Raw genomic sequence first — 22,383 nt, 5'->3', positions numbered from 1 at the left:
TGTCATCATTCTGAACTCAGTGGAACAAGGGATTTCTGTACTCCATTTTTAGGGTTTTTTTTTTTTAATTAAACACAGACAATGGATTAAAACAATGTTAAGGTCTGACTGAAATCCATAAAAGCAAGGAAATTTAAAGCTAAATCTGAAACTCTATGCTTCAATTGTTCCATTGGACCTAGGGTAATGCCAGTCTCACCACATGGTGGATGAACACACATATATACCATATGAGTGGCTGGGAACAATGGGCTAAGTTATGGATGAGGTTTCAATCTTAGCTCTACATTTCCATACCTTTCTGCATAAGTCAGACCTTTATTACTACTTTAACATACTTTTGTTCAGCTCAAACTGCACATAAGAATTTTCATACAAAAGTATCAAATGTATACATCTCAGGTTATTAGTCATTTTTAGTGCTGTGTCTTTAGTGTTCACAATTCTAAATGAACAGCAGTTCAAGCTACTGTCTATCGTTCAGAATTCTCAGTGGGAAAATGTGACAGTTCAATTCAGAGTTAAATTTGTAGATGACAATGCTCTGAATACAAACAAACTTTGTGTACTATATATTTTCTAGTGTCCCTATCTCAGAACAGTATTTAAGACCCAGTACATAACTTACAAATAAAAATGTGCCACCTCTACATCAGAGCAAAATAGCATGTTATATCTTATATTTTGATGGTAAATGCTTAGGAAGCAATGGAAACAGCTCATCTTGCCTCATTGTTACAACAAAAACTCAAGTTGCCACTATAGTTCATCTTGAAAACTAGTACTGTTGTAGAAATATCTGCTGTTTTCCATATTCAGCAGATAGTTCCTTAGCAGTGCAAATGTTTCTGATCTATGAATTTGTCTACATGGAATGCTAGTGCTGAACAAGCAGGGATGTGAATTTATAGCACAGTAGCTATCTTGCTCTAGTTCACCACAAGGTACTCTTATTTAGATGAAAAATGTCTTTGATTAAGCTTAGTGTACTTTAAAGTGGAGTTAGTGCAAAATAGCTATTGCATAAGAATGGCCATACTAGGTCAGACTAAAGGACCTTCTAGTCTAGTAACCTGTCTTCTGATAGTGGCGAATGCTAGGTGCTGTGGAGGGAATGAACAGAATCAGTAATCAAGCAAGCATTCCTATATCACCCCTTCCCAGCTTCTGACAAACAGAGGCTAGGGACACCATCCTTGCCTATCCTGTTTAATAGCCCTTGATGGACTTATCCCTCATGAACTTGTGTAGTTCTTTTTGAACCTTGTACTCATGGCCTTCATAATATCCTCTAGCAAGTAGTTCTAAAAGACTGACTATGAATTGTGTGGGGAAGAAAACCCTTCCTTTTGTTTGTTTTAAACCTGCTGCCAATTAATTTCATGAGATGACCCCTAGTTCTTCTATTATAAGGAGTAAATAACACTTAGTACTTTCTCCATATCAGTAATGACTTTATAGATCTCTATCATATCCTCCTTAGTCATCTCTTTTTCGACTTGAAAAATCCAACTTGCCTCATAGGGCAGCTATTCCATACCTATAATCATTTTAGTTGCCCTTTTCTGAACCTTTTCCAGTTCCAGTATATCCTTTTTAAGGTGAAGTGACTATGTCAGCATGCACTATTGTGCTTTAAATGATACCCTAACTTATTCCACACTAACTTCCCCATGTAGACAAGCTAAAAATGTGTATTTTTAATTCCTGAATTTTACAGTTTTACTTAGTAATGATGTGCACAGGATGCCTTGAGAAGATCTGTTAAACCATTCAGCATGTCAGGATTAACTGTCCATGCTTAGAAAATTATCTCTCTTAAGAATCCTCTGAAAATCTGCATTGAAATGTGTACAGTCAAGTGTTGTGGTAATGATATGAACTAGTGATGTTCTCTTACAATTCTTTATGATACCAAAATAAGTTAGCATTTCCTGTACAGATATGCAAAGACATCTGTGTAATGGAATCCTCCCTGGCCTTTAAATCTGCCAGGAAAGTAGACATAGACCCAGGTGCAGTTTTCACACATCCTGTAAAGGGATTTCATAATCTACAAAAGGGGAGGGTGTAACCAGATTCTTGTACTCATGGAGCACCTCCCATAATTTGTCTCTTGGGATCCAGTCATAAGCAATTTTTCAAGCTCCAGGAAGCACATTTGCTTTCTTTTTACATTTAAGTAGCTGGTGCAAAGTTTAATTCAGTTCTGTGGTTTTAACAAAAACTTCTCTATTGCAATGGAATGGTGTCATATAGTGCAGTTTGTGTTTCCAATACCATGGTATAGATTGAACATAACTGCATAAAAGGTGAATAGTTTTAGAACTATTTACATAGTTGTGAACTGGAATTTTCTCCTGTCTACTAAATTTCCTTCCTGATCTTCAGAATATCATTGCCTCCCTGTCTGGCTTCTGCAAGGACCTTGGGATATATTTGTTCTGATCATTGTAGGCAGTTCTAGAGATGCTTAGCAAAGTTGATTGTCTTTCTTGAATAGATGATTTGTATCATGAAACAGATTTTTAGGGAGAATAAAGAAATTCAATAAATTTGTAGGCTAATAGATTAAAGGCTAGAAAGGATTATTGTGATCATATGGTCTGCCCTCCTGTAGAATAGAAGCCAAGGCATTTCCCTAAAAATAATTCCTTTTGAACTATTGTTTATTTTTTCTTTTAAAAAATCCAATTGTGATTTAAAAATGGCCATTGATTGAAAATCCTCGTAACTCTTGATAAATTGTTCCAGCTGTTAATTACTGATTGTCTGTTATTTTTAGATTTACAAGGAAGACCTCTGTCAGGTTATTTTAGAGTCCCTATTTTTCATGATGTATAGTTCCTGTAAGCCACTAATATTCACTGGATAGCTTTTTACTAAATAACTAGCCTCACATCTGTGATTACTGCCAGCCTTCATAATATACACCACAAAACTTGGGTTGGATCAAGGCAGCCACATGATGCACATTTCTGTAGAATAAGCCACAAGAAAGGGCAAGAGTTTTTTTTTTTCAAGGTGACAACACCAAATTTCTTCTTGGTATTTGGATTTTTGGCAGTCATGATTTAATGTTACTACCCTTACCAGAGTAATCTCAAATGCGTGCTTAGTCATGACAACTCACATTAAAAATATAGTTCTGTGTCTGATTGATTGCTCTGTAAAGCATTTTGATAATTTAATTTTTTATTAAATGAAGTATATCATGTTCCATGGTAGCAGAGAAAGAGGGCATTTCCAGAAATACTGAGTAATGGCAGAATCTACTGTAGTTTTTATTTAAAAAGCAGCAAACTATGGTTGTATATATAAACATTTATTTTTTTAAGGATATTGACCTACGAGTGAAGTGGCCAAATGATATTTACTACAGTGACCATATGAAGCTTGGTGGGGTTCTGGTAAATTCTACACTTATGGGAAACACATTTCACATACTTATTGGTAAGTGTCCAAATTATTTTCAGACTTGTCAAGCCATTTCTTCTAAAGCTTTTTTATTATTCTTAAAACCCTATACAAGTTCACATTAGAAGAAGAGCACATAAGTAGTATTGGTATGTTATGTAAACTATGATACTCTCAAAAATAAATGTCTTCAGTGATCGATACCATTCCATACCCGGAGGAGTTAAATCTAAGCATCAGGGCTGGTATACAAGATTTTGAAGAATTAAAAATAACAGGTATGGAAAATTTCCTTTGTCAGTGAGTCTCAAAAGTAGGGTAATATAGCGAAAAGTTTACTATATTTTAATGTTTTTTTCCCAACAAGGAAAAGTAACTGAGATGTTAATAATTATGCTTTTTAACCCAGCAGGAAATGAGTATGTACGCTCAGTATTTTCATTCCCCCATTTGTTTTTTCCTAATTGTTTGATAATGATCCTTGGTTGATGATATGTATGTCTCTCCACAAAGAAAATAAAATGAATAGCTAGTTCTAACACATTAAAACTTATTGCAAACTTACCCTAAAACTGTTCTCATTTCAGGAAAAAGCCTCCAACCCAGGGAAGATCTTTTTTTTCCCTGGGATCTCTGGCTATTCCTTAGGGTGTGTCCAGATAGCCAAAGCCCAAGAGCCTGAACACTTTGCATCTTAAATAAACTTCCTTTGGGCCAAGAATTTGTTGCAATATTCCCCACCTTCCATGGTAAATTATTTGGTCAGACCCTACTAGTTGGGGTGGTCACATCTCTTCCTAAGATCAACCATGGCTTAGACTTAAAGAATAAAGGAGGCTATTTACAGGTTATCACCCAGACATTGAGATGTCCAAGCATTCAAAACACCCTTGATGGCTTCCATTTGCACATTTTAAATCCTAAACCATTCCATACCCCATATTTCTAACTTTACATACCAAAAAGAAACATACACCAAAATAAGATATATGGATCCAGCAGAGTGTGACATTAAAATTGATACTGTTACATGAGGTATTTTATCCAAAGCATCTTCAAGTTATACATATTTGTATACATAAGACAATGTCATATAGAATGGGGAGTGGGTGTCCATCACACAGCTATTGCAACTTCTGTTGAATTCATACCTTTAAAAGGTAATTTTCTTTGTTAATGAATTTAAAATAATAGACGGTGCTTGGAGACATGGTTACAAAGCCTTCTCTATGTCTTTTAGAGCATTTGGTCTTTCCATTTGGTTTTTGTTTGTTTGTTTGTTTTTGTCATTCTAATCCAAGGATAATACCGCTAAAATTAATTAAAAAACATGAATGTCAACCCCATCTTAAAAAGAAATAAAAATAACCTTTTTTATGGAGTTACTTCTCTTGATATCTACTTACATCATGTGTTAGACATGGAACTGGTTTAAAAAAAAAAAGTACCAATTCATATTCAAACTGAAACTTATTCAATCCATTTTCTCGGTCCTCTCTTCTCATTTTCTGGGGAGACTTCATGACAAAAGTAAATCTGGAAAGAAGGTAAGCAGTAGAACCTGTTTTATAAACTAATTGGGGATTGTGGAATTCAATAAATCCAAAAACTTATCAAATTGGAACTCTGGAAATGATAGTAGGTACTGTGCATAAGTTAATTTTATCAGTTGTTCAGTGATAAATGTACATAATGAATGCTGGCAAATGGATATAGTGTACCTGACTGGTCTTGGAGAAAATTGCACCTCTTTGCCACTGAATCTCTCAGAGTATATCTACACTAGCCCCCTAGTTTGAACTAGGGTGGCTAATGTAGGCATTCGAACTTGCAAATGAAGCCCAGGATTTAAATATCCCGGGTTTTATTTGCATGTTCCTGTCCAGTCGCCATTTTTAAATGCCACTAGTCCAGACTAACTGCGCGTGGCTACATGTGGCAGTTAAATGGTAATTCAAACTAAGTCCTTAGTTTGAATTACCTGTTACTTCTCCTGGAATGAGGTGTAACAGGTCATTCAAATTAAGGACTTAGTTTGAATTACCGTTTAACTACCACGTGTAGCCACGGGCAGTTAGTCCGGACTAGTGGCATTTAAAAATGGCAACCGGACGGGAACATGCAAATAAAGCCCGGGATATTTAAATCCCGGGCTTCATTTGCAAGTTCGAATGCCTACATTAGCTTCCCTACTTCGAACTAGTGGGCTAGTGTAGACATACCCTCATTCTTTTCAAACCAGTACAGCCACTTCATGCTTTCAGCCAACATGCTTCAGTGGCCAAAAAAAAAAAAAGTTTGTAAGATCAGTGTTCATAAAATCAGAATTCTGCGTTAGTTTCATTTACTAATCAGACCCATTAAATTGGAAGTTCCTGAGATTTCGGTACCAGTGTCTGTGCTACCAATGGAAGGTTTTTTTCTGGTTTACACCTCTTCCCCATATTTCTCTAAAAAATACGTGAGCTGGTAAATGCATTGAGTGTTTTGGTGACAGCATTTAGAGTACAGAGTAATCTACCCATTCTTAGTTCAGTATCATGGGCAAACTCCCACAACTCAATACAGGCAGTCCCCGACTTACGCGGATCCGACTTATGTCGGATCCGCAGTTACGAACGGGGCTGCCCCGGAGTACACGGACTGCGGGACCTCGCGGTCCCGCCGCCCGTGTACTCCGGGCGAGAAAAGCTGCTCCGCGTCTCCCTGGTCTGCAGACCAGGAAGACGTGGAGCAAAGCCGCTGCCCGAGCCCCCTCCGCCCCCCGCGGCTTTGCAAAGCCTTGGGGAAGCCGGCAGCGAGGCAGCCCAGGCGTGCCTGGGCTGCTCCGCTGCCGGCTTCCCCGAGGCTTTGCAAAGCCGCGGGGGGGCTCGGGCAGCGGGGCAACCCAGGCGCGCCTGGGCTGCTCCGCTGCCGGCTTCCCTGAGGCTTTGCAAAGCCGCGGAGGGGCTCGGGCAGCGAGGCAGCCCAGGCCGCCTGGGCTGCTACGCTGCCGGCTTCCCCGAGGCTTTGCAAAGCCGCGGGGAAAGCCGGCAGCGGGACAGCCCAGACACCCTGCGGCTGTCCCGCTGCCGGCGTCCTCAGAGGCTTTGCTCCCCATCTCCCTGGTCTGCTGGGGTGGGGGGGGGGCGCAGCTAGTACGCCCCCCCCCCCAGCAGACTAGGCTTTTCTCTGGACGCCTGTGGCAGAGCAGCTGGGGCGCTACCGGTTGGTCCCGCAGCGCCGCTCTGGGCGCTACTGGACCAACCCAGCAGCACCCCAGCTGCTCTGGTCCTGATTCAGCCGCTGCTGGTCAGTTTCAGAAGCGGCTGAATCAGGACGCCTGGGGCAGAGCAGATGGGGTGCTGGTGGGTTGGTCCAGTAGTGCCGAGGAGTGGCACTACTGGAGCAACCCAGCAGCACCCCATCTGCTCTACCCCAGGCGTCCTGATTTAGCCGCTGCTGAAACTGACCGGCGCTGACTACAGGAAGCCCGAGGCAGAGTTGCTCTGCCTCGGGCTTCCTGGAATCAGCTGCTGATCAGTTTCAGCAGCAGCTGACTTGGGGAGCTTGGGGTTCTTAAGTTGATTCTGTATGTAAGTCAGAACTGGCGGTCAGTTTCAGCAGTGGCTGAATCTGGACGCCAGTTCCAACTTACATACAGATTCCACTTAAGAACAAACCTACAGTCCCTATCTTGTACGTAACCCGGGGACTGCCTGTATACAGAATGTGCTATCTGTTTTCTGCAGACATGTGGCTTCATCATTAGCTAAGTTGAATCATTTAATTCCAATGTGGCAATGGTAATAAATATCAAGAGCGGGGACACACACTCACACTCACACTCTCTTTCTCTCCCCCTTCCCCTCCCCCCCAAGGTAGTCAGCTGAATTTAAGTGTCCATCTCAGAACCATGCAAAGCAAAATGCAAATTTGCTCTTTAACTAACTGGCATTACCAGGTTTTCTACTTATGGCAAATCATTCATTTCATATATCCCATGAAGAGATATCTGTGGTTTCAGCCTGTTCACATGTTTGTCAAACTCTGCAAGATAGATTATGATTTCTCTTTTGCTGTCTCAGTTTTCTTGGGGAAAAAATATATGTATATATATATGTTTGAATGCAAATAGCTGTGTTTGAGTTATTACTACTTAGCATACAGGCAGTCCCCGGGTTACGTACAAGATAGGGACTATAGGTTTGTTCTTAAGTTGAATTTGTATGCAAGTCGGAACTGGCTCCAGATTCAGCTGCTGCCACTGAAACTGACCAGGGGCTGACTACAGGAAGCGGGAGGCAGAGTTGCTCTGCCCCCAGCTTCCTGGAATCAGCCTGATCAGTTTCAACAGCTGCTGAATCTGGAGCCTGGGACAGAACAGCTGGGGCGCTGCCCGGTAGGTTCCCACAGGACCAACCCAGCAGCACCCCAGCTGCTCTACCCGAGGCATCCCGCAACAAAAGCCTGGTCTGCTGGGGGGGGGGGGGGGCACTAGCTGTGCCCCCTCTCCCCCCCCAGCAGACCAGGGAGACCCGAGCAAAGCCGCCCAGGCGGTGGGACCTCCGCTGCCTGGGCGGCTTTGCTCCTGTCCCCCTGGTCTGCTGGGGGTGTCCAGCAAAGCCACTGGACCCCCCCAGCAAACCAGGGACACCCGACAAAGCCGCCCAGGTGGCGGGGGTCCCGCTGCCTGGGCGGCTTTGCTCCTGGGCAAACAAGCAAAGCCACCCAGGTGGTGGCTTTGCTCAGGTGTCCCTTATCTGCTGGGGGGGTCCAGTGATTTTGCTGGACCCCCCCCAGCAGACCAGGGAGACCGGGAGAAGCTTTTCTCGCCCTGGAGGACACGGGTGGCGACCTGCCGCCCGTGAGCTCCGGGGCGAGAAAAGCCCCATTCGTAAGTGCGGATCCGACATAAGTCGGATCCGCGTAAGTCGGGGACTGCCTGTATTATGTTAATTTTTCTTATCTTCTTTAGATGATCCACTTCACTCTACTTCCAATTGTATTGATATATTTTGCCTAGATACTACCGTAGATCAGTGTTTCTGAAAGTGCTCTGCAAAACCACTTTGAGAAACATGCTAACTGGCTGCACCGATTTGTATTAGAGGTACCGTGGCCACGAAGCTTCATAGCTTCCATTGGCTCTGGTTCACCATTTGAAGGCTCTGTGACCGCAGAACCAGTAAATAAACAAACCGGTTCAGCCAGTTAGCATGTTTCTCAAAGTGATTTCATGGATCACTTTGAGAAACACTGCTGTAGATCTCTATTTTGGGTGCATATTCTAGTTGTTTTGTTTTGAGTAACTTAGTTCCTGAAAATCACCTTTATCTCCAGGTAATCCTACGTGAATTAATTCTATAGTTTTTTGGCCTTATGAGTATGATGTTTATAAAATAATGTAACCTACTGCTTCCTACACAATGGGAAAGGAAAATCCACATTATATGTGGGTTGCAGACTATAAATAGTTAATACAAAATTTTCTTAAATCTCTCAAAACTTTTTTGAGAAAGCTGCAAGAAAGCTCCCCAAGAGCCATATAATAAGAATGGCATTTTGCCAGTATCATCCTAGCTGGAGAGATCTCAGTGAGAAACTTGAGGCTTCAAAAGGATACTACACCAAGATAGATTAAACTATCTGGAATCTAACCCTGAAAGTCTGACTCTTCAGGGCTTTTCCCAGAAAGACAGTTGCTGACTTATGAGCTGAGGAAAAAGTCTTATTTTTCAGACACTAAGATCAGTTAACTGTAGTAAATAGAAAAGACTGAGAGTCACATTCTGGGCTGCTACATTCATAGTGTGGTTAATCCTCTGCTTTCAGGGTTTTTTTGGTAGCTGGCTGTCAATCCCACGGTTAAGCGATTTTTCAGTTTATTGGTAATCTAGACACCACAGCTAGCACCTTGCTGGTTCCTACATCTTCATTGTAGTCATAAATTATGAATTTGGCAAGGTGGCATTTTCTTGATGGGACCATATTGGGGCTGTCTGAACTTTCATTTATTGGCAGAAAGGAATTTAAAGGAGAATGTGGACATAAAATGTTAGCTGGACTATAATTAGCATGCATGGATTTGGGAACACAGGAGATTGATGAATGATGGTACAATGCTGAAAACTTTTAGAAAGCTTTGCACCAAATGATTGAAGAAAGTACAAATGCATTTGTTATATGATAAGAAGTAACAAACATTTCCTACTCAAGACTCTTGACTTTTCTTCCTCAGGCTGTGGATTTAATGTGAATAATAGCAGTCCCACCATATGCATCAATGATCTCATCATGGAGTACAATAAGAAAAGTATGACAAAGTTAAGGCCCTTAACAACAGACTATCTGATTGCTAGGAGTGTAACTGTGCTGGAAAGACTGATAGACATGTTTCAAGAGAAAGGACCTAATGGAGTTCTTCCATTATATTATAAATACTGGATACACGCGTAAGTATAGCTGTCTCTTCTATTCTTCTTTTCCTAAACTTGACTTTTAGAGAATTGGGAATAATGTATAGGTGTCTTGCCTTCCATTGTGAATGTTCCAGTATATTGCCTTTTACAGCAGTAGTCATTTACTTGTGTTTTACTTAAGAAAATATTTTGATTATTTATATGGTTATATTAGAGGAGCCTAGATCAAAATTTTAATGTATTGGTGTTTATTATACAGTTTCGCTAGGGATCTTGCATGAATTATCCCACAAAATAGAGACAATGTTCAAGGTTTATAGGGAGGTTTTTTTGGTTTTTTTTGCCTATGTTGAAGTGCTGTTCTAATTTATCAAATTTTTTGTTGTAAGTGTAATGTGAATTAACCATGCATTCTGCAAAAGGGGTCTATGGAGAAAATAAAGAAGCTCTACTAAAGATCATTATCTCTAAAGATTCAGAGAAATGAAGAATAACACAGTGCTTTCCCTGTACTATTTATCATAGTTTTAGTTTGTTAGTTATCCATGTTGAATTGTTTTAATAATTGATATCAAATCCCCAACTAGCTCTGGTGGATTTCAACCATTGTTTCATTTCAAGAAGGGAAAAGTTCATGTGTAGCTAATATAATTGGTTATATTTGTGATGTGTTAAAGTGTATTTTTAAGTAATAACCAATGCTTTTTTTTTAAGTGGTAAGCAAGTCCATCTCTGGAGTGAAGAGGGCCCAGTAGCATGGATAGTTGGAATAGATGATTGTGGATTCCTTCAAGTTCATGAAGAAGGCAAAGGTGTAGAGTCTGTGCACCCAGATGGTAACTCATTTGACATGCTGAAAAATCTTATCATTTCAAAGCAGCAATAGACATTGCAGTTGGTGAAAAGGCTGCCCTAAGAAGACTGTTCAGTATTTGGGGCTTAGCAGGTGAACTTGGCTATAAACAGTATATCAAACATGAATAATTTGGAGGTGAAGTATAGAAGCCACAAATAGCATCTGTTGTTTCATTTCTGCTCCTTTTTTTCTAGTGGCCCTAATGACCAGTTTGTATTTTCTATGCATTTTTCATGTTGCATATTTTAAAGTATAGCGATGAAAGATAGCTTCTGATTAGGAGAAATAGTTTTTTTTACCAATCTCTGGTTACTTCTTTATTAACATGGATAGTTAAGTTGAAAGTTGCTACACAAATAAGTGTTATCCCATTACTGAAAACCTATAGTCTTTTGCGATAGCTATTTTTTTAAATCACTCATTCTTTATTCTTTCCTCATTCTGTAACTGGATCTCTGGTCTGTAAGTCCTTTGCACCTTTCTTGTGGGTCTTATGCTTGGATGTCCCCCCCCTCCCAGCAGTGCCTGTGAACTGGGTTCATTAATAACCCCCAAGATACAGCTATTTTCTGCTTTTCTTAGCCTATTAACTAGCTCTTATTCTTAGTAAATCACCCCATGCCTCCTTGTACCATGGTTTTTCTTTCAAGAGCTCTTATCCCGCCTCAAAAATTGCCCAATTATTGAATCACTTATTGTCATTGCCTATGCTATAATTGGCCATCATATCCTCGGTGCAAGGCTGGATAGCAGTGTTGACTGTACTTCACTCAATCCCTGAGAGCTGAACTCCATCTAAATGATGAAATAAGAGAAGGGACCTTGCTTTATGGTCTCCTCTGCTAGCAACTACTCCAGTAAAAAAGGCATAGTGAGGGGACCTCTGTTTCATTCTATTTGAAATCTCTTTATTGTACTTTCATACTGTGTCCCAAAGCAAGCCGCCTCTTGTGGTTTAATAATTGAACCCAAAGGATTTAAGGCTTTTTGACTTGAAAGTGCCCTGCTGTCCAAACTACAACTTATACCTAACAGCTTTACTGATTGAGTCAGATCCCATCAGTATGTGGTGAGGATGTAGATGAGAAGCTGAACTTGAGCTCCCAACTGCATTGATAGGTTTTCAAGATCTTCTGGTCCAGTCATATTTTCATTTACAGCTTGGTCACCCGAACATTGACCTCAAGCCAATCCCCTGAATTAGTGACCTAGCCAGGGGTTAGCTATGTCTTCTAATGTGGACTGCCATTTGGTTATTACTACACCCTTATCCTACGAAGCTTGGCTAAACCTAGTGGGTTCTCACAAATACACTCCTGTCGTTTAGCAAGAAATGGAATTTATGGGTTAAAGTTCATTTCATAAATAACCAGAAAATGTAAGGAGATCTGTTCAATTACAAATCCAAGACATCTTAGAGGAGAGTTGACCTGTAATGGTAGATTAGAGTCAATCCTTCCTTACTAGGATTTGGATACATTGTCAGTAAATGGCTGGCAATTAAGTTTTCTGTGTATTTACAGTAAGTATTTTGACCTCCATGTTATAGCTTCTCTCTTTCTGCCTTTCAAAACAGTTCCTTACATCAAACAGCATTGTACCCCCAAAAAAGGGAGAAGTAACACAATCAAGACTAAATATTGAGTGATGTATTTTTAATAATTAATATACTGTATATGAACAGTAATACCCAACTTCCCTCATAACATTTTGGTTAGAAAGAAAAAAGCTTAGTTTTAATACTGCTTTGGGCTAGGAACTTTTGACTACTGACTTACAGATGTGTATTGTTTTTTTTAATACTCAAATTTAATTTTGAACTTCCTAATCTTAAATACTGAGGAACTTTTGTGATGTATTTACAGCTTCCCTTTTTATCCTAATAGTTTTTTGCCTCCTTGTCTCTTCTTTTCTATCTTTTCTTCATACAATTTATGAACGATACATGTTGCTATTTGTTAACAGCAGAAGGCAGAATTTTGACACTGCTTTTTACTACTTGCCAGCATTTCCCGCTATAAGTAGTGAAAAGTAAATTCAGCAATGCTCTTGGCTCTTCTTGGTCTGGTTTATTTCATTGTGAAAACCTCCCCTTAATACAGAGCAGTACATTCCCAGTCTGATTCTTGTATTGCTGAATTAATTCTAGAAAACAGAAGTTTGTGCTACAGTCCTTAATATAAAATCTGACTGTTACTATCAGGGTATAGTCAGGCAGCCTTTTTGTAAAAACACGCTTAGGGGCATAGCCTACTTTTCCCCCCTCCCCCTTTCAGCAAGAAGGATAGTGCAGAAATCCTCAACTAACCTGGCCCCAACTACTTTCTGCCCAAACTGTCCATACTTGTAAACTTTCCCTTTCTCTCCATCTGCTGAAAGTGAGTTGTTAGAAGGACAACACCCTTTTCTTTCCAGCTAGCTGGACAAAGACTGAGGGGAAAATGCACTATTCCTTATGGGCAGAGCTGAGTTGCTTTACAATTCCTTTTAGCTGAAATGTCTCAGAACCTGTAGAGCAGGCAGATGTATGACTTTAAGTATATAATGAAGGACCAACAGTCTTTCATAGCTGCTATTATTGCTTTTTTGGAATTCTGTAGGGGATACTTAATGAAAAATATGTTTTGTTTATGTTTTAAGCTGTGATGCTGTTCTGGACATGTCTGCACTGGAAAATTATTTAATTTCCTTTTTGTAAATGAAAACTAATGACTTGTGGACATGTCAGAGTACAAATAGATCGTGTGGGATTACTATTTTTCCTTTATGCTTTGTAATGGCTTGTTCTTGTGTATATAAGGCTACCAGTTGTCTTGAGAGGAGAAAAACAGACTTGAGTTCGATGGAATATTTCTCATAAACCTGACTTTTTGCTTCAGATATACCAAAGAATTTTACAAAGAAAATTCCTGTTTTATACAGAACAGCTGAATAAGGTCATTCTAACTAGCAGTTGTTCTTGTCAAGAAAGCCTTTTTTATATACTACTCTCATCTGAAGGTTAATAGGGAAAACAGCCAGTAATCTCATCGGTTTTGTGCTAAACATGGCAAAAAGTCTCAGAATATTTGTGTAGCCACTACTTGTTTATTAAAAAAATCCCTTGTACAAAATAGATAAAAGGATAGATACGTATGGGCAAAGTAGAATTACATCCCAACATCCATAAGTATCGCACTGAAATTGTGCTATGCTATTAAAATGTTCAGATTAGTAAGACACCTATTTCATTTTTAGTCTGTCAAGCTATTTTCTTGATGAAGTCCTTTCAAAAATATATCATTATGGGACCTATATTTCTTAATTTGAGGGTTTTTCCCTGGCCTCACTTGTAAAACTCCTCAGATGTAAAAATACCTATGGAGATTGTTTATTGATAGCACTACTACTTCTGAGCAAGTGTGGGCGTGTCTAAAAGTGTCTTTCTATTCAGACAGAACTGAAATCATTTCCAGTGTTTTTAAAATTATATCGTGCACTTAAATTTAAGAACTTAAGATCAAAGCACATCTCACTCTTGTTATAATGATGTATAAGAGTTTAGTTCATTTTTAAATATATATTCTGCAAGAATAATATACCTCAAGGGCTATTAGCTAGAAATTGTATTGAAAAATGTTTAAATCTTTATGCTCCAGCTCAACTATTGCAGATAAGAAAATGTTTTGCTTTTGGTGGGTTTCTGGCAGACGGTGGGAGGCATTTAAAGATTATTTTGCTCTCTTTGATTCAGCCATAGAATCTTAGAAATTTTAAAAATTCCAGTTCTGAAACTAATTGGGGAACTGACACACATAGTTATGTACAAACTACAGTTCGGAAATATTTGGCATGGAAAGTAGTAGTTACATGGTTGAACTGAAGCTTGAGGTAATATCTCTTTTAGGGTGTGTCTAGACTACATCCTTCTTTCGACAGAGGGATCTAATTAGGCACTTCAAAATTACAAATGAAGCCAGGATTTGAATTTCCCATGCTTCATTTGCATAATTGCGTAATGGTGCTCTTTCAAAAAAGTGCTATTTCAAAATTGAAACCGTAGTGTAGACGCAGTTCTTTCGAAAATGAGGCGCTTTTTCGAAAGATCCTGTAAACCTCATTTTTTAGATTTACAGGCTCTTTCAAAAAGGTTTCTTTTTTTTGAGAGAACTGCACCTAGACAGCGGTTTCAATTTTGAAATAGTACTTTTTTGAAAGAGCGCCATGATGCGATTATGTGAATGAAGTGCGGGAAATTCAAATCCCAGCTTCATTTGCAATTTCGAAGTGCCTAATTTCCATCCCTCTGTTGAAAGAAGGATGTAGTCTAGACACACCCTTAGTGGGGTAAGATGCCATCATTAGAACCTATTAAAACTAACTGATTTCCTGATGAGCTATATTTATAGAGCACACATGCATTTGTCAGCGGTATTTATGCTACTGTATGCATAACACTGGCCAGGTATGTTAGTAATTAAACTGTGGTGAAGCTGCATTTTCACCATTAAAGTTTGGGAACAAACACGGAAGAATTATAACAATTAACACCGTATTGCCCCACAAATAGTTTAGGAAAAGTATTTTCAATCAAATACTATAAATTGTGATGTATTTTAAAATACTCACTTGGTAGTTTTTTTGCAGCAGATAAGATTATTTTCAGACCTTGAAGTTAAGGCTGTTTCTATAAAACTACTATGCATAGTTGGAAGACAATATATTAAATCCTTGTATTTTATATTTTGAAAGAAAAATCTAAGTTAATGCTGTCAAATCTGTGTTTACAATTAAAAAATCTAAATGTTCAAAAAAAATGGCTATGTGTCTTCTACACTTTATGCTTGTATTTTTAAAAAGTCAAACCCAGTACTCTTGGCTAGAGTATTTATGAACACTTTTATGTAATAAATAAGCAAAAGATGCTTTATTTTTAAGAATTACATGCATAATTTTGATCATTAATAGTGTGTGTGTATTTTTTGTTTACTTTTCACATGTATTTGCCAAATGCTTCATTTCTGCATCATATTACAAAAAATAATGATTTGGGGGAAAGTGGACCCAAACACACGTGTTCTGAGAATAACTGAGATGGATTGAAAAAATACATTTACTGGATGGAACATTTTGTGAATTTCAGAAAAGTACTACTATTCCAGCAGATATCCCATTCTTTCATAAAAATAGCATCTGCTTTGTGTGAGCTTTATTTTCTCACTTTTAAGTTGTGCATATCACTGTTTTTTGAATGAGTAAATCCACTGAGTAACTCTTTAGAAACTTCAGGGCTGTATTCAATAGAAAAGTGCATTACTGCACTTAGTGTTGTGATATTTCTGCTAATAGCATACAAACTTTGAGACACCAATAAATGATTGTTTCCAATTTCTTTCTTCATTAAAGCACTATATTTCTCTTTACGTACTTTCCTTGCCATGCCAAGAATCCCCCTAAGAAGTAAAAAAATCTGTTGAGTAGCACAATGAAGTATTTCTGGCTCAAATGAATAAGGTAGAGAGAAGGGAAATGAAATTTTTTCCCCTAGCATATTCTGATTTACACTCCACCTACGTGGAATATTTTCCTAATATTAAAAAAATTGCCCTCAATTCTTGCACCGTATACCGTGCTGAGAATGCACAGTGAACATCTGTCCTTTAACTGTCAAAGTATATATCTAAACTCCTACTTTATAGAATTCTTCATTCATGTTCCAGATGTGAATATGCAATCAGTGTTTCTATTTTGGGGTGTCCTGGGGAAATGTTGCACATTTGGTTTTTTAGTTACAAATATATGTTCTGAAACTTAATCCACATTATCATATGTAAATGCATAATTGATTCTCTATTTTCTAACTATAACCCTCTATGTATCAGAACCTCATATATTGTAAAACATCTGCAGAATGATGAAACACCTCTATAATGCATATTCATTGAATACAGGCACAAAATATAAATAACAAAGTAGATGCTGGAAAATGCTTTGTGGTATTGTACTTTTTAAAAAAACCTAAAGCTAAATTTGTACCTTTCTGAAATCATGTTTTCATAATGAAGACCTATGCAGGAGAACAGAGAAATACTGATTTTTGTGTGCAGCACACCTTACTAATGATATATGTAACAAAATGCAGTATGAGAGTGTTGCTCACCAGGTTTCCTTTTAACAATGCAGACAATGTTAGTTTGCTCATTGACAGACATTTTTAATATTAAAATATTAACACACAAGTTTTGGCATCATGACTCTTTCAGGAATTAAACTGGGTACATCTATTAGTAATACCAGTTTGGAAGGTCAATTAAACAATGAAAACAAAACACTTCTATCTAATCATATCAATACCCTTAATCGGAATCACTTGTAAAATTCCTTTTAGACCTGACTCCCTCCCCCCTTCTATCTTTAGAGAAGCACAGAGTGCACTTACATTTTTGTAAAGGCATCAAAATTCTAGTAACTACTAGTAAATACTTTTGTTGAGCATTATAATGAAAGTATGCAAGGGCAAAGGAAAAAAGTACTTTATGCAATTTAAAAACTAAGTTAACTGTGACCTTGCAAGTTGAATGCATCAGATGACTTGCAAAATAAGGCTTTCTTGATGCTATTGATCTTTTCATAGTAAGGCAGTAAAAATATAGAAAATTGTTTTTAACACACATCTTTAAAGCATTTCTGCTTACTGTGTTTAAACATTTACTATTTTAAGTATTCATAAAAACCTAGGAAGGTGAATGAATTTTGTTGCTGTGTATGAAATACAGAAAATTCTTTATTGATTAAAAATGTTTATATTTTATAACAACTTTTAACATATTTGTCTTTAATAAGGTATAATTCATGAGCATGTATTTTTCCATATTGCACAAGACATGAGTACTTTCTTTAGCGATACTCCTACAGAGCATGAGACATTTCTATTTAGCTGTGGCAGATAAAAGCTTTTATAATGTAATCTAGCCTTCAAGTGAACTAAAAAATGAAGCTAAATATTGCAGATTCAAGTCTACAGTGCAATCGTCCTATTTAAAAAAAAATCTGGCTCCATTGTTTCCATTTGTTAATGTTTACATTTTAGGGAATCGTTCGTCATTTTCTCAAGAGCATAAAGAATTTGGGGAGGTGATGGAGAAGGCTTTGTATGCTGATCATGTCTACTCTGCAGAACATACATGCAGTAGAAGAACTTTAGAGAGTGTTCATAACTCTGAAATGTTTGCAACTGAACAAAACATGGTTCTCTCGAAAGTTTTCAACTGAACATTAACAGCTTTGAAACTTTATTATACAGAAGGCAAAGTGCTGCTTTGCTTTGCTTTTTTAGTAGTTTACATTTAACCTAGTCGTGTGCTATATTCAGGTAAGGGGGCATCTCTGCTGTTGCCTGATTGTGTACTTCCAGTTCCAAATGAGGGGTATGGTTAACTGGTTAGTTTGCAACTCTGGTGTTTGTAACTCTATTGTAAAAACCTATGTCTCTTTATTTCCAAATTTGTACATCATAGGAACAGGTAAAAATTAAAAATTGGTACTTTATTGAAAATACTAAACATAACCAAGCAGCTGGGGATTTTCTGCTAATTTTAAATGTTTTTCCTCGATGTCATTGACTACACCTAACAACGAGAGCTGTGCCAAATGGTCAGCTCTAAACACAAATGTACTCCAACAGCTTTTTGTAACTTGCAGATGTTTCGTATGTCCAAACTGTCCATCAAAGTTTTTTGTGGTATGAGGGGATCTGTTAAACCCGAATCTTTACTTAGGGTCGATAAGAAGAATTCACTTTGAGAGAGACCAGCTTGTTAAAACCTGAACGTTTTCATGACTTTAGAAATTGTGGACACGATTTGAACCAAGCTTGTAAAGGTTTCACTGAACTCTCTTTATTATTTCCTTCACTTATCTATAATAAAAAATTTCTAGTGTTCCTATCACGATGGTCTCTTAATTTGTTTGAAAAAGTTCACATTCTCCTCCCACTGGTACACACTTCAAAAAGTTATTTTTTATCATAGCTTTGTTGTTGTTGTTGAGAGTAATTTTCAGTCCTTGCTGTATGACTTTGTTGTGCCAGTCTTGCTATGACAAAATCAATTAATATATACCTTGTGTCTTTGAGTTTGACATTTTATCATCCCTCTGAAATACACCATGATTGCAACAAGCTATGAATTCCTGACTCCATGTTAAAATATATCAAAAAGCTAGAATGATCAAACTTTGTTTTAGACTATTAAAATAATAAGCATTCCAAGACACAGTGATTTGTCACTAGCTCATGCAGTTATTTCATGGATACTTAGGATTAATTACCATGTTTTATACACAGTTCATTTGTCTGATCATTTACAATACAGATGCAAAATTGCTATAATATTTCACAGTGTCTGTCATAACATTTAAACAAAATTTTATGGTTTATATTAATGGTAAAAATCTTGAATATACTTAGAGTCCTGTTTTTAAAAAAAAGAAAAAATAGTTGTCTCTGTATAATTCTAGGCATATAACACCCTTTAATTGTATTACATGTTGTAAAATAACAAAAATATGATCTTTATATGGCTTCTTACTAGCAGACTCTACACCAGAAGTTAATCTGTAACAATGAAGCACTGAAGCTAGATGTGTATTTTTTTGACCTTTAAGGTACTATTACACATGACTTGCCAAGAACACACACAAGTTTCTCTCACTGACCTTCTGCCATGCTCAGTAAATGTAGCCATGTTTTCTCATGCTTTTTAGAAATCATTACAGTTCGGATTTGTTTTTAATTAAGATATATGTTTCTATTATTGTCACCTCCCATTGGCTATTATTACAGACGTTCCAATATAATGGGGTAGTGCAGTCTCCTTATGGGTTTCTGGAGAAGAGGCTGATGATGGACTTTGGTTTTTATAAATAAATGTATTTACCTCTTCAGAAGTGTATCCATAATTTTCTGCTACATGTCCTGTTGCTGTACACGATGAAGTTTGAAATGTACCATGTTTGGCTAAAACATGGTGATAGTTGAGAAATACAAATGGGACTTGTCCAGTAGTTCTGGTATCCATCATGTGTTCGTTTTCAGAATCATGATCAAGCTTTACTGTCATTCTGTCACTGTTGTCTAGTTCATCCAGATTTGTAGCGTGATGGCTAATATGCCCATATCTTGGTTCTTTCATACATATTCTCCGTGTTTGTTCATATACTGTTGGCACTGGCAGGAGATGACTTAATTGTCCAATAGCTTTAGCCTGGAAACATTCTGATTTTGGTAACAAAGAATTAGCTATGGAGTTTGAAAAAGTCTTTTCATTGATAAACACTTTTTCTTGTAGGTCTCTGCTGAAAGCTAATTTGTTTTCTTCTTTAATGAGATGATGAGATGAATGTAATCGGCTTTCCATTTTGCTGGGTTTCGTGATACTGGAGTTGTAAATCTCTTCTTTGTATCTGGTGTTTGTCATGGATGTTGCAGAGCTTGTAAAGCTGTCACATGTAGCATCTTGGCTGTATCTTCTGTTAGGTATGGGCACTTTTAGGGAAAATAAAGAATATTAATTGCTGATGAATGGAGCTCATGTACTATGAGTTGTGTTAGAGACAATCACTTTTTAAAATTTAATATTAATACCAGCGAAGTTTGAATTTTATCCAAAACTGGATGACTTTAGTAGCTTTGACTCAGACCCTTTGACTGTGCTGAAAAAAGAGTGTGTAAGGCAGCTGATAGTTTAGTTGCTCCACATTTCTACTTTTCAACTAGGCAAATGTTTTGATTGCATTGTTAAATGAACTTCTCATTGTCTAAAAGACTGTAAATTGGTGTTTTTTTAAAAAATGATTAAATCAGGAAATTTAACAAGGACTTAAACATTTAAAAAGGAATATTAGTGTGACTCTTAACAAATCAAGTGTATCAAAATTTTATACTGCTGAAACTTCTTTGTGAAGGTTTCAAAAATCTATCCCCAAAATACGTTACATTTGTATTATGTATGCAATTGAGAGTCAAACAGGACTTGACTCTTGTTGCCAATTTGGGAGGAAATAGTAGTTGGACTCTTAGGCTACATCTAGACTGCAAGCCTCTTTCGAAAAAGAACATCTAGATAACAGAGCACTTTCAAAAAAGGCGTTAATCCTCATAAAACGAGGTTTTCTGCGGTCGAAAAAGCTGCTGCATTCTTTCGATTTACTTTTGAAAGAACGTGGCAGCAGTCTAGATGCAGGGGAAGTTTTTTCGGAAAAAGGCCACATTTTTTCGAAAAAACCCTGTAGTCTAGATACACCCTTACAGAAGCCATCAACAAAGGGATCTAGACTTATGTCCTTTATTGGTTTTTTTAATTGTTTCTTTGAAACAAAATCTAGCATTAGACATTAAAAATATCTGTAGCAGAGAAGCTGAAATGCCAATTTACTATAAGAATATTATACTTTTTGCTTTTAAGAGAGATTCTGATAGGTCAAAAACAGTCCAAAAACTTAATGTTTGAAGGTCAGAATATTAAATCATGGATGAGCCTAAGGTGCAAAGTCAGATTTGGATCCCGGGTATCCCAGAATATCTTCAGATATATTTGAATGTGGTATTTTGGTTTCATCCATCTATCTCTCTGAAACACAAAAATGTCTGCTAGATCTTTTCTCAATAAGCTCTATTCTGTCCAGGGTTTAAGGATTCATTAGTCAGTAACTGGTTGCATTGTTTTCTTTTTGTCTCACACTGCATTTCTGTTTCATGCCATTTTGCCTACAATAATGAGAGAAGCTACCTACCTATTTTAGTTCTATCCTCTCTGACTGAAGTTAAGCAATATTCAGCCAGAATATAAAATGCTGTTTCTAGTTAGTAACAATCTGAGCTTTCTATTCTGCACCACCATGATTGCTTGTGTAGCACATCTGCTGAAGATGCATTAATGGCAATGGGCGAGTGTTTTCCTGTCAGCATAAAACTCAGCCTTCACAAGAGGCGGAAGCTATGTCATTGAGAGAGCATCTCCCACCAACACAGTGCTGGTATGGACAGTGCTTAATTTGATGTAAGGCTCCTAAGTGACTTCTGAAAAACAGACCTTGGCTCTTTCAAAAATTTCACCCAACATCTTATAAGGTATGGCAACATTACAGTTAGGATGTGCTTACCAGTGCAGGCAGAAGCACTAGGTTTTCTTTTGATCTAGCATATTAAAAATAGCAGTCTAGCTGGGGGAAGCCACTCATGTATGTAATGGTTAATTTACTAGTCGAGTAGTTGATGGAATTTTGATCAACTACTCGGCTAGTCGATAGGCACTTCCACATTCCTCCTTTGAAAGGTACAAGAGCCCCCATTGGGAAGTCCTACTGACTCTGGGCTGCACGCTACGTGGCAGCTTTGAAATGCACAAGAGTCGGCAGCGCTGCATGGAGCCCGGGGTCAGTGGAGGATTCAGCGGGACTCTTCCACTTAACCTGGGCTCCATGCTGCACTGCAGATTTGAAATGCCACGCAAAGCCCGGGGTCAGCTGGGGTTTCGGGCTTCGCGTGGCACTTTAGCAGAACCCGGGATTAGCTGGGGACTCCCCAGTTGACCACGGGTTCCACGTGGCATTTCTCCAGAACCTGGGGTCCTCAGCTAACCCTGGGCTCCAGGCGTGGCAGCGCTGCACAGCTGATCCTGAGCTCAGCTGTGTGGCGCTGCTGCTTTGAAGTATCTGACAGAGGCAGCAAGG

General features: G+C 38.1%; 2 protein-coding genes across 9 annotated transcripts in view; one reads left to right on the top strand and one right to left on the bottom strand.

Annotated features, from left to right (window-relative positions):
• HLCS (holocarboxylase synthetase) overlaps nt 1-14,642 on the top strand; it is a 209,824-nt gene extending 195,182 nt beyond the window's left edge. For all 5 annotated transcript variants that reach the window (XM_075911737.1, XM_006125992.4, XM_006125991.4 and 2 more), the window contains 3 exons: nt 3,339-3,453; nt 9,638-9,851; nt 10,533-14,642. In XM_075911737.1, coding sequence (XP_075767852.1) covers nt 3,339-3,453; nt 9,638-9,851; nt 10,533-10,704 — 501 coding nt within the window. In that variant the 3' untranslated portion in view covers nt 10,705-14,642. The remainder of the gene's footprint in view (nt 1-3,338; nt 3,454-9,637; nt 9,852-10,532) is intronic.
• Nucleotides 14,643-17,433: 2,791 nt separating this feature from the next.
• SIM2 (SIM bHLH transcription factor 2) overlaps nt 17,434-22,383 on the bottom strand; it is an 83,319-nt gene continuing 78,369 nt past the window's right edge. For all 4 annotated transcript variants that reach the window (XM_006125990.4, XM_075911781.1, XM_075911773.1 and 1 more), the window contains exon 11: nt 17,434-20,197. In XM_006125990.4, coding sequence (XP_006126052.2) covers nt 19,470-20,197 — 728 coding nt within the window. In that variant the 3' untranslated portion in view covers nt 17,434-19,469. The remainder of the gene's footprint in view (nt 20,198-22,383) is intronic.

This window comes from Pelodiscus sinensis, chromosome 1, assembly GCF_049634645.1.
Source record: "Pelodiscus sinensis isolate JC-2024 chromosome 1, ASM4963464v1, whole genome shotgun sequence".
Classification (NCBI taxonomy): Eukaryota; Metazoa; Chordata; order Testudines; family Trionychidae; genus Pelodiscus; species Pelodiscus sinensis.
The sequence above is the reverse complement of the archived record's forward strand: the minus strand, read 5'-3'. Positions and strand labels throughout refer to the sequence as shown.